General features: G+C 60.0%; 3 protein-coding genes across 4 annotated transcripts; 2 read left to right on the forward strand and 1 right to left on the reverse strand.

The window, feature by feature from the left end:
- The first annotated feature begins 1,628 nt into the window (after positions 1-1,628).
- On the forward strand, positions 1,629-2,727 carry TAF10 (TATA-box binding protein associated factor 10). The gene is made up of 4 exons (XM_081951646.1): positions 1,629-2,177; positions 2,245-2,309; positions 2,385-2,499; positions 2,587-2,727. The coding sequence occupies exons 1-4, from the start codon at positions 1,725-1,727 to the stop codon at positions 2,674-2,676; spliced, it is 723 nt and encodes a 240-aa protein (XP_081807772.1). The 5' UTR covers positions 1,629-1,724; the 3' UTR covers positions 2,677-2,727.
- Positions 2,728-3,238: 511 nt separating this feature from the next.
- On the reverse strand, positions 3,239-9,166 carry ILK (integrin linked kinase). The gene is made up of 12 exons (XM_081951643.1): positions 9,006-9,166; positions 8,480-8,645; positions 8,280-8,375; positions 8,070-8,166; positions 6,483-6,566; positions 6,300-6,385; positions 6,082-6,191; positions 5,839-5,966; positions 4,151-4,272; positions 3,974-4,073; positions 3,750-3,880; positions 3,239-3,670 (listed from the first exon to the last, which is right to left on the reverse strand). The coding sequence occupies exons 1-12, from the start codon at positions 9,092-9,094 to the stop codon at positions 3,521-3,523; spliced, it is 1,359 nt and encodes a 452-aa protein (XP_081807769.1). The 5' UTR covers positions 9,095-9,166; the 3' UTR covers positions 3,239-3,520.
- Positions 9,167-9,251: 85 nt separating this feature from the next.
- RRP8 (ribosomal RNA processing 8) lies at positions 9,252-11,699 on the forward strand. Of its 2 annotated transcripts, none has more exons than XM_081951644.1 (6): positions 9,252-9,565; positions 9,974-10,427; positions 10,962-11,091; positions 11,169-11,275; positions 11,352-11,448; positions 11,532-11,699. In XM_081951644.1, the coding sequence occupies exons 1-6, from the start codon at positions 9,301-9,303 to the stop codon at positions 11,652-11,654; spliced, it is 1,176 nt and encodes a 391-aa protein (XP_081807770.1). In that variant the 5' UTR covers positions 9,252-9,300; the 3' UTR covers positions 11,655-11,699. The 2 variants fall into 2 exon arrangements, with proteins under 2 accessions (XP_081807770.1, XP_081807771.1); XM_081951645.1 differs by having other exon boundaries at positions 9,258-9,565; positions 9,974-10,421.
- Positions 11,700-11,755: the final 56 nt, after the last annotated feature.

Below are 11,755 nucleotides of genomic sequence, written 5' to 3' on the forward strand. Positions count from 1 at the left end.
TTTTAATGTGAATTTTTGCGGGGGGGTTGGGGGGTATAGCATTGGTATGAGATTTATATTGTATGGCGGGGGGGTGAAAAGGGGGAAAATTTGTTTGTACAAAACTCTTTTAATAAAAAAAAAATTTGAATGAGATTTTTTGCGGGGGGGGGTTGGGGGGGCATAGCATCTGTATGGGATTTACATTGTATGGCGGGGGGGTGAAAAGGGGGAAAATTTGTTTGTATAAAACTCTTTTAATTAAAAAAAAAAAAAAGCAATTCTCCCAAATCCCAGGTCAGGTGGGGCTGTTGAAACTGTCACGTCCAAGCCCTGATCATGGCAGAAATTCAGATACAAGCCTTCTAGGACTCAGCTTGACCACATCAATCCCCGCCCCCCTAAAGCAAGTTCCACTGTCCAATCATCTGCTTTCCTGCAATTTAAACCCCTGGTTTTGTGTTCCACGCACTGGAATAAAGGACATCCTAAGACTCTGAAATGCCCGGGTGCTCTCTTCTGTCCTGCTGACTCTTCAGGCTAAGCCTTTCCACAGGCAAAGGCCGCTCCCGCCAACACTGACAGGGTGAGCCACTAGTGTATAACTTGAGAGCAAGTTCCCCCTCCTTCCGTCACTGATGATGTTACCTAGTTTGATCAGGAAATGTCCGCAAGGAAACCACCAAGTCCCCCCTCATTTCCACCAGTCCCCAATCATCCTTTATCCTTCCAAGTTCTCTGAATCCTAAAATGCATTACCCAGAGCTAAGCAGATCACCTAAAGGAGAAGAAACTGAAGTGGTTATTTCTCAAAATCTTGAGAAGCTGCAGGTTGTAGAAACTTTCGATTTACCCCACAATTGCATTTGCCCTTTTTGCAACTAGCTCACACACTTGCCTCGGGTTCCAAAGGTAAAGAGACTCTTTGAGTAGAAGGTGGGTTTTTAGTTATCCCACCCAATTTTGTTTCCTGTACAGATTTGAATAGCATTTTCTCCAAAACGATTAATAAAAATACTGAAAAATAAAGGACTCCGACTGATCCTTTGGACACTCTCGACTCCTCTGACATGTTTTCTCAATTTGATGAGCATTTGGAAAAGCATTTTTTAAGTCACCCGTGTCTTAACGTGCCATCCAGTCCATATTTTATTAGGGGGTACTTGGCGAAAAGCTGGACTGAGATAGAGATACAGTCGGCGGCAGAAGGGATGGATGGGAAGCAGCCGCGGGGAGACCCGGAAGAAGAGACGGTGCGATCTTGAGATGGGCCGGGGGAAGATTCAGGGCAGCCACTACGGGAATCCCTGGCGGTTTCATAGATTCGGTCGGCAGGTTTTCCTTGGGCCACATTCTTCTCCATCGGGGCAAGAAAGGCGGGGAGTCCCGTCTGTGGCCTTGAGAAAATCGCCACAGGGGGGTTGCTGGCCCGGGAAAAGGCTCTGGAAGCCATTGCGGCAACTGTTCCTCCAGGACGATCCCAGGGGCGACTTCTGCCACTCAGCCTGGCCCGAAAGAGGGAGCCCCGCGGTCGGAGCGGCCTCCCTTTCCAGGCCTTAGGCTTCCCCGCCTAAGACCCGCGCTCCAGGTGCCCCCACGCCTGGAGGAGGAGGCCGCAGGAACCAGACCCGCCCCCGCCCCTTGAGCGGCGCTTCCGGAGGGGAGGAGCCGCTTCCGCCCTGCTTCCGGGAGGAGGGGGGATCGGCGCGCCTGCGCAGAAGCCGCCACCGGAGCTCGCCGGATCCATGAGCGCCAGCGGGGCGGGCGGTAGCAGCGGCGGCAGCGGGGGAGCCGGCATGGGAGGGGGAGTCGCGGAGCCTGACCCCAGCCCCGCGGCCCTCCCGCCGCCGCCCCTTCTTGCCCCCTCCGCCGGGGAGGCGGGCGCCAAGGGCAGCCCGGGCGTGGCGGGGGGGGCGCTCGGGGGAGCGGCCGGTGAGTGGCGGGGCGGGCGGGGCTTTAAGGAGGCCCCCCCGCCATCCGCCCGCTCTCACGCTCCCCCCCCCGCAGGTCTCGCCGCCGCCTCCCTGGCGCAGCCCGTCGAGGGGCCGCCGCCGCCGCTGCCCAACGGGGTTTTCGCGCCGCCCGCGGGCGCCGCCAACGGGGACGCCAAGCCCGCCGCCGCCCCTCCACCCGGCTCGGCTTCGTCCGGCGCGCCGCTGGTGGACTTCCTGCTGCAGCTGGAGGACTACACGCCCACGGTGGGTGCCGGGCGGCGGCGGGGGGAGTGGCCCGCTCCACGCCTGACTTTGCCCCCCTCTCCCGCAGATCCCGGACGCCGTGACTGGCTACTACCTGAACCGCGCCGGCTTCGAGGCGTCGGACCCGCGCATGTGAGTGTGGAGGGGCTCCCGGGCCCCCTGGGCGAGCCCATCCGATCCGAACCGACCCTCCCTCCCTCCCCGCAGCATCCGTCTGGTCTCGCTGGCGGCCCAGAAGTTCATCTCGGACGTGGCCAACGATGCCCTGCAGCATTGCAAGATGAAGGGCACGGCCTCCTGCAGCTCCCGCAACAAGAGCAAGGTGGGTGGGGAGGGGTCGAGGGGGGGACCCCTGGGGAGGGAGCTCTGTCCCCTCGGCTGCCACTGCTTCTTCTCCTCCTCCTCACAGGACAAGAAGCACACGCTGACCATGGAAGACCTGGCCCCTGCACTGGCCGAATATGGCATCAACGTCAAGAAGCCCCATTACTTCACCTGAAGGCCCCTCCCTCACCCCCATTCCTCATTAAAGTCTCTTTCTTGCCCCCCTTCTCTCACTCTGGTTACTGGCAGGACCCGCAGTTTCCCTGCATGCTCCTGGCCTTGGGGCTTTGTTACTGCTGCTGTATTCCTGGCTGGTGGGCTGAGGAGGTCCACAGGATGGGGGGGCACCTGGCTGATTCTTCCGTTCAGCACTAGCCCCTTCCCTCCCCCCCTTGCACCAGCATCTCCCAGTGCCTGCCTGCATCATTACAAAACACAAGCACACACACCCCAACCCTGCTGTTATCCTCCCACCTCTCTTGCACAGTTGCTGGCGGTGTCAAGCCCCCCCCCCAAAAAAAAACCCTCACCTTTTTGTTCTGGCACAGAGGCCAGGAGGTGCCTCTTCCCAGCTACCTGCTGCAGGGGGAAAGGCGCAAGAGCACCTCTCTGGCAAAAGGATCATGGCCACACAGGTCGGGGGCTGCCACCCTTGCAAATACGCTTCCCGCTCTGTGGTTCAGAGGCAGCCCAGATTCCCTCCCTCACCATGGAAGCAGTACAAAAGGCCCTCCTGCTTGAGTGACAGCTGTTTATTTGAGCCACAGGGGCCTGTGTAGAAAAGATAAAAACTGTAGCACAGCCAAGTGGGAGTGCAGGGTGGTCTTGGCACCAGAGGTGGCCGCAGATACGGGGCGTGAAGGCAGCAGGGAGAGTGCAAGGCCAAGTAGCCCCTTTCAGGAGCCTGCCCTTGGCAGGCGGGCCTCCCCCAATCCGTACCATGCATGGGGAGCCCTCGCTCCGGCCCTTGGCTCTTCCTGAAGGGACTTAGGGCCAGCCAGTGGCTGCCGGACGGGCCCTCACTTCTCCTGCATCTTTTCAAGAATAGGGACAATCATGTCAAATTTTGGACGCTTGGCAGGGTCTTCGTTCATGCAGATCTTCATCAGCTTGCAAATATGAGGGGAGATGCCGGGGGGGATGGTGGGTCGCAGCCCCTCCAAAGCAACCTGCAAAGAGACACCAGAACCTTGCTGGCACCAAGCAGACAGCTGGGCAGAACCCTTTGGTCCTCCTGCCAAAGCTCACCTTCATGCCAATCTCCATGTTGGAGAGGTCGGCAAACGGCACTTCCCTGGTCACCAGTTCCCACAGGAGCACCGCAAAACTCCACATGTCTGCCGAACGGCGATTAATCTCTTCAGCCTTCTTCTGTAGAGCTGTGAGGAGGTAGAGGGTTGGAGGAGCTGCCTGGGAGAAGCTGTGATCGGCTGGGGAAACAAAGAAGCACTTGACCCCCCACCCACACTCACCTTCTGGTGCCACCCAAGCTGGGGCATACATCCTACCCGGGCACTGGAAGGAAAACTTCACATCAGCCATGCCAATCCTGGCTGTCATGTCCTCGTCTATCTGTTCCGGGGAAGAGATGAATGAGGCTGTGCTCTGGGTGCCCAGTGCACCAACCTCCCTGCCTGCCCCCAACTGACCATGATGCCACGGCTGTTGAGATAGTGGCGAGGGAGGAGAGGTTCCAAGGTGTGCAGGAAGGCCATTCCCCGCGAGACGTCCAGGGCAAATTTCACTGCCTGCATTTGGTCCACCACAAAATCTGGAGAGAGAAGGCAGGAAGGGCAGGGAACATCAGGGATCGAGGACAATCAGCTTGGGCAAAAGGGAGCTTATGAGATGGAAACTTCCCCGCTGCCAAGCTGCTCTTAACCTCCCCAGGTTGCTTCTACGGTTTTATGAGGATCTGCCTTCCTGTCTCTAATTCAGTGAGTGTGTGGCCTGCCCTGGGCAGAGAGAAGGAACAGGCATGCCCGAGCATCTCTTCCGCAGTGGGACAAAACCCCACAGGCAGATCCATGGGACCTGCGCCCCACAGACAAGCAGAGGACTGGGCGAAGAGACTTTCCCCTTCCTGATTGAGCCTTGAGGAGAACGGACCCACTCAGGGCAGGATTCCCAGCCAGAGACCTGGAGCAGCCTAACCGCCTGGATGCCCACTTCAGCTGCCGGGAAGTGAAAGGCCAGGAACTCCTCTCATGCCAGGTTCCCATCCGGCCATTCACCTCATCACCGGAGAAGATTTGGGGCCCCTCCTTGGACAGCAAGTTAAGCTCACCCGCAACGTGGAGTGGAGCCCCTGCTTCCTTCCTGTTGCTCAGCCCCTGCAACAGGCATTTAGGCTGGCAGCCACCCCCACAGAAGGCACCTCCAGGATGGGTGGCTGGCGGTTTGGTTGCCTGTAAACAGGTCTGCACATGCGCAGAACATTTAAAAATGCCAAAACATGCTGCGGCAACTGGTTCGGTGGCGTGGCCTGCCTGGGTTGCTGCCAGTTCCTCTAGCCCAGAGAAAGCAGCTTGGCTGAAGAGCACAAAGTCAAGCCCAAAATTAGAATGGGTGAAAGAAAGAAAATGGGCCCTGTGGGCAAAAGGCACTGTCGATTTAGGCCTTGGCAGAGGTGCCCTGGCTGTTCGGGTCAATTGCCTGCTGGACTTTTCCTTTCAGGGATTTGTTCTGAACTTCCTTCCTTCCTTCCCCTCACTCTTTTTTTTTTCACTCTTTGTAGAGAAACTGCCCCTTACCCTAAGCAATTCCAGCCCAGTAAGCCAACAGGGTCACTTTGCACTGTGAGAAATTGGGGCTGCCGGTGCAGTGGGGTTATGCCCCAAGACTGCAGAGGAGGAAAGAAAAAGGTTTGGTGGCCCTGGACCCACACCCAGATCCAACCTCCAGGGGGCAGGGAGGGGCTGCCTAGAGGCCCTCAGAAGCAGCCCACCGAAGACCTGCAAGGATGACCAAGCAGAGTCAGTTGGAACATCAATTGGGATGACGCATTGCACTCCCACAAGAAACCCAAATCAGCTCTCCCCCTCCCCCCCCCCGACCCATTGCGGCAACTGTGGGTCAAACAGATTCTTCAGGTTGCCCTGGGACAAGCTATTTTGATTTGGGGGAGGTTGCATGGTGTACTTTTACATGGCCAGTCCACAACTTCCATAAAACACGGCTCAGTCTCAACTTGGAGCGGTTTCTGTTTTGGGAACAGCCTGGGGCAAAGTGGCAAATGGTTTCCCGCAGCCGGTCAGTGACTTTGGCCCCTCTGCTAATCCCCCACCCCATTGCTGGGCTGTAATGAGCCCCCACCCCAGCCAGTGGCAAGACTCACTAGTGCCTTCGTGCAGCACGTTGTAAAGGGAGCCATAGGGCATCCAGTGGGTGATGATGATGGGGTGCGGAGCGGGGGGCGACTGGCAGGCACCCAGCACCGGCAGCACGTTGGGGTGAGAGAAAATCCTGTGGGAAAGAGATGTCAGCTTCAACACAGCCAAAGACAGGACTGGTGCTGCTCAAGGGGCAGGGCAAACCCCCCCCCCCCAATTCCTGCCACCACCACCCCTGCCCTGTTCACCTGAGCTTGGGGTATTCCTCGTTGAAGTCCCGGCTCTTCCGGGTTGTCCAGTCACGGATCTTGAGGACCTTGATGACGATGTCGTTCCCCTGCCAGCGCCCCTTCCAGAGCTGCAGGGAAGCAGAGGGGTCAGGCCATGTGGCAGAGCCAGGAATAGGGGAGCCCCCTCCCCATCTGTGCTGGGAGAGGGTTAGGGTTCGGGTAGCAGGGAGCAGCACCTCTCCTGACTGGTTCTCGTTGAGTTTGTGGCCCAGACTCAGCTGCCGGAAGTCAATCCCCGCCAGCTTGTTAAGGGTCCCATTACCTAGGAACAAAAAAAGGCCCGAGGGGGTCAGGACCCCCACCCATCCATGCTCTGGCCCAGAAGCCCCCTTGCCTCTCTCTAGAAAGCCATCTCTTACGTGGTCGAGTCCGCGTGGTGCCTTTCCAAAACGTGTCTTTGTAGGGGAGGCGGGTCAGGCTTTGGCCCGACTTCTCTGCACGCTCTGGAAGAGCAGAGGGACCGGTCAGGGAAGACGGAGAGCAGCACCCAAGGGAAGGAGGCTTGATCCCCATTGCCTCTTCCAGTCATTCCTTCCACCATCCCTCCCCAAATTTACCCAAGGAAACTGGCAGGGGGTGGGGAGCAAACAGATAGATGGATTGAAAGAGCTCTGGGGTTTTTGAGAACCCAGTTTTTGCCTTAGGACCAGGTGGAATGAACATGGACGACAGACTCCTCGGGCTGGAAGGGTTCAACCCCCTGCTCAAGGCAGGAGACCTTATACAATCCTGGTCAAACTTCCAGTGATGGAGGCCCCACAGCCCTGGAGGGAAGCTGCTCCACTGAGTAATTGTTCTGTGTCAGAAAATGTGTCTCTTTAACAAGCCTCTTTAGGTGTCACTTCTTGTCCTGCCTTCAGGTGCTTCGGAGAACAAGTCAGTCCCCTCAAACCCTGGAAGACTCATCCTGTCCTCCCTAATCCTTCTTTTCAATAGGCTAGGCATACCCAGTTCTCTTAATCGTTTGTTTTATTTTCTTTGCCGCCCCTCCCCCCTACTAGGTTCAGAGTACCTCCAGACTCCTCATTGTTGTTGCTCTTCTGTGCATGTTTTCTAGGCCTCAGAATTTCAGAACTGGGCACGGCATTCCTTGCTACTACAGTATAAAGCGGTACTAGTACTTCTCTTGACATTGTCCCAGGATTGCATTGGCTATTTTGGCAGCTACAATACATTGCTTGGTCAGTGGTGATCTACCAGGAGATTTAGATCTGTCTCCTTAATAAATTATTTATACTTAGCACAAATTACTTGTCTAAGAAGATTCTCAGTCCTCCTGGTCACAGTTGTCCCAAAGATGTTTTTTTAAGAGGCAACTGGACTTTCTGTTTTTTCTTTAAAGATGTTTCGCTTCTTCTTGGATGAGAAGTTTCTTCATGTCTGAAGTTCTAAAGAACTGAAGAAGCTTCTTGGATGAGAAGCGAAATGTCTTCCAAGAAAGACAAGTAAGCCCAGCTGCCTCTTCGGGACAACCATGACCCCGATGACATTGGCTTGCCTACGCTCCGCTCTGTGGGGGTGACAGCTGTTCCTCCTCAGAGGGGATCTGCTGCCTATCTACCAGAGCAGCTGACCTCCCCGTGTTTGGGAGGGCAGGCAGCTCTCCGCCAGGTCACCCACCTCCCTCAATGCCTGTGGGGCCTGAGACGGCATCGTCCTCAGCCCTGGCCTCTCCAAACGTGCCAAGGGAGACCTGCCATCCCTGTCATATGCTCCTGGCTCCAACTCCAAGCTCCACACTAAGCTTGGGTTGCCTGAATTTCGAGGCACCAGCCTGGTGACTTGCTTCACACAAGGGGCCACAGGGAAAAGAACCCCTCTTGGCGCCCATCTGCCTGCCGGGTTAATAGCAGGGCAGGTCCTTCGGCCAAATCTGCCCCTCCCGCCCAAGAGCAGCAGCAGCAGCAGAAGGAAGAAGTCGGAGGTCAGCTAGAAGAGGAGCGCACCTCTCAGTGTATCCCGCAGGGGCTCCTTTGCCTTGTCCAGGGGCGTCTCTCCATATTTGTTGCAGATGCTGACTAGCGCCCCACTGGCCACCAGGTCCTGGCAGCAACAGGGAGGGAAAGTGAGGCAGGGAGACGGCCCAAGCGACCCGGGACTACAGCCAGGCTCAGATGACTACAGCCCCCCCCCCACCCCAGGAAGCCCCCACACACCTCTGCCACCTGCTCTTGGGCCCAGAAACAGGCATAATGCAGAGGGGTGTTGCCATGCTCGTTGGCCGCATTGATGTCTGCCTTGAACTGGATCAGCTGCACCGAGAGAGAAGAGAGAGTCAGGGCATCACAGCCGCCGCCGTACCCCACCCCGTCCCTCCGCCCCGCCCCGCCCCGCCCCGCCCCGCCCGGCACCCCACCTTCTGGACGATGTCGCGGTGTCCGTGGCTGGCGGCCAGGTGCAAGGGGGTGTCGTCTCCCCGGTTCATGACGTTGATGCGGGCGCCGCGCATGACCAGCATGTCCACCACACTGGAGCGCCCTTCGCGGCAAGCCCAGTGCAGGGGGCTGAAGCCATGGTCGTCCCTGCGGGGAGGGAGGAAGCCAGGCAGGGAAGCGGCGTAGGCAGCGCCCAGCCTCTCCTCCCGCCCTCCTTCCCTCCTCCGCGGCCTGGGCGGGCAGTGCCAGCGGGCGGCCCTTAAATGGAGATGGGAGCGGGGCGGGGAGGCGCTCCGGCCGGCCACGGCTTCCGCTGGGGCGGGGGTCTCGCAGGCAGCGCCCACCCGCGGTCAGGAACCCCTGGAGGGTCCGGAGGGTCTCCCCAGACCCCGACTCCCCCTCCCCCGACTGTACCCCCCACCGGCCCTCCGGCGGCTGAGCAGCGGCGCCCCTGGAAAGCGCCGCCAGCCCCGGCTCCCTACTGAGCAGCCACTGCCCGGCTCTCACCCCTGGTTGAGGTCGTTCTCGGTGTTGTCCAGCCAGAGGCGCACGGCCACCGCATTGCCCTCGCGGCACTGCGTGAAGATGTCGTCCATGGCCCCGCGCCCTCCACCGCCGCCTTCCCCGCCAGCTCCGGGTGTGGCCGCTCCGCGCCGTTCGCCCCGCCCCGCCCCGCCAGCTGGCGGTAGCGGCCAACCGGCGCGGCGGCGCCCTCCGACCACCAGGGGGAGCGCGCGGGCCTCTCCGCGGCGCTGCCCGTTGTGCTAGTTCCGGCGCGCGGGTTCCGGCGGCCGCGGAGGCGATGCCGGCGTGGAGGAGGGCGACTCTGTCGGCGGGCTCCTTGGCGGCTCGGGCGTCGCTCCTCTGCCGGCAGCGCCTCCGGGCCGCCCTGCACCGGCGGCCATGGCCTGAAGTACCGCGCGGCCTTGTGGGCTCGGAGCTGGGCAAGAGAGTTCCGGGCGGCGGGCGGCGCGGAGACGAGGCGGCCGAGAGCGCTGGCGGCCACCGGGCGAGCCGCCGTTGTGCCCCAGTGCCCGGCGGGAAGCGCGACGCCCAGATAGTGCCAGGTACCGGAGGCTCCGCCTCAAGCGAGACTCCGAGGGGAGCGGATCGCCTCCGCCAAGCGCGCTGCCTGCGCTCCGAGGGAAAGCTGCGAGAACCAGTTTGCCGCCCGGAGACCCGCGGCCACAGGGGGAGCCTCATCGGGGACTGGCCGCCGTGATCCGCTCAGAGGAGCCAGGGTGCGCGGCCGGGGATCCGGCGATAACTAGCGAGCGGGCTGAGAGGACGGGAGGGCGCTGTGCTCTTCTGCCCCAGCGCTCGCAGCTCCCCCACCCCCCATGCAAGGAGGGTCCGCTCCCCGCCGCTCAAAACGAATCAGTCGGCCGAGATCTCGGCTGCATGGTCTGGCAGGGGTGGCTCTCGTGGACCAGCCTCTCGGTCCCCGTGGGCCTGATATAAGGGCTTCTGTCTAGGTGAAGGGGCAGCAAAGGAGGGCAGTCAGACATCCAGCCCAGGAGATGGAGCAGCCCAGGAGCTGAGACAGCAGCTGACTAGGAGACAGTGGAGAAACCGGCAGAAGAACAAGCGGCGGCAAAACAACAAGTTCAAGGCCTCCAATGGCCGGCCTCTGGCACCTTCTGTGGCAGGCCACCCTCCTGATAACCATGGGGGCCTGGCCCGGGATACCAAGGCGCCTGGCAGACAAACACCATCCCTGAGGCGGCGCCTGGAGAGCCGCCTGGATGCCGCTCGCTTCCGCTACATCAACCAGATGCTGTACACACGCTCTAGCCAACAGGCAGCCCAGCTTTTCCAGGAGGATCCCGAGGCTTTAGCGGTCTACCACCGAGGTTTTGCCCTGCAGGCGGCCTGCTGGCCCGAGCGACCCGTGGAGCGCTTTGTGCACTATCTTCACCATAGGTCAAAGTGAGCTCAGTCCAGTGGGGTAGATGGGGGGGGGGGGCTTCCTGGACTGCTGGAGAGGCCTGCCTGTGGCTGTTGTGATCTAAGAGCTCTGGGTCCTGCTGTGGCTTGAGCCTTTGGGGCTCAACAAGCTTCCTTTCTGGTTTATTGAGGACAGAATATTTTCTGTGTGACTGCTCTGTCCTGCTGTTAAAGGCAAATGTTACCAAAGCTGTCCCTTGGTGTGCCTGCTCGAAGGGCTTCCTTTGGCAGGGAAGGAACAGAGAAGAGAATGTAAAGGAGCCTGTGGAGAAAACAGGTTTATTTGGATACAGGATTTTTTTTGGGGGGGGGGGTGATTGGAGGAACTCTTAATATAAAACAAAAGATTGTTACTGCCATTCCCTCCTCCATGTGGCGGGCTTTCTTCTGAGAGAGAGATGGGGTGGTGGGCTTTTTTGCCTCACTCCTCCCCAGATTCAAAACGGGGTACCAGGCTCTATGTGGGGGGTGGGGAGACTGTTGCACCTGTGCTAACTTGCTTTCTCCACCCGGCAGACCGGCCTCCCTGGTCGTAGCCGACTTTGGCTGTGGGGATTGCACCCTGGCTCGTAGCCTGCCCAACCGAGTGCACTGCTTCGACCTGGCGGCCCTGGATCCGCGGGTGACTGTCTGCGACATGGCACAGGTAGGCCAGCCGGGCAGGCTACTCCCACCCCCGCCCGCCTGCCCGCCCGGCCGCACAGGTCTTCTCGTTGCCCACAGGTGCCGCTGGAGGACGCCTCCGTGGACGTGGCCGTCTTCTGTCTGGCGCTGATGGGCACCAACCTGCGCGAAATCCTACAAGAGGCTCACCGCGTCCTGCGAGCAGGGTAAGTGCGGGGCGGCCGCTGGGCGGACTCCCAAGGCCAGCCAGGCGAACATTCGCGCTCTTTCTCTGCGACGCAGGGGGACGTTGCTGGTGGCCGAGGTGGCTAGTCGCTTCGTGGACCTGCGGGCCTTCCTGGGGGCGCTGGCCCGGCTGGGCTTCCGGCTGACCTCCAAGGTAGGTGGGAGGGAGGGCAAGCGGGCGGGGCGGGGTTCTCCCTGCTGCGGACCGCTCCTATCGGCTTCTCCCTCCTTCCGTAGGATGTCTCGGGCAGCCACTTCTACACCTTCGAGCTGCGCAAGGCTGACCGGGCGGAGGCGGCGAAAACGGCAGAGGAGCTGCGCGGACTGGCGCTGCGGCCCTGCCTGTACAAGCGCCGATGACGTCGGGGCTCCCTCCCGACCAATAAAGGCCCGTCTTGCTGGCGAGTGGTGGCTCCTGTGTGGCTCTCTGGGAAATGTAGGCGGGGCGGGGGCTCTACGCA

The sequence above is a fragment of the Natrix helvetica genome (assembly GCF_964273705.1).
Source record: "Natrix helvetica genome assembly, chromosome: 4".
NCBI classification, from domain to species: domain Eukaryota; kingdom Metazoa; phylum Chordata; class Lepidosauria; order Squamata; family Natricidae; genus Natrix; species Natrix helvetica.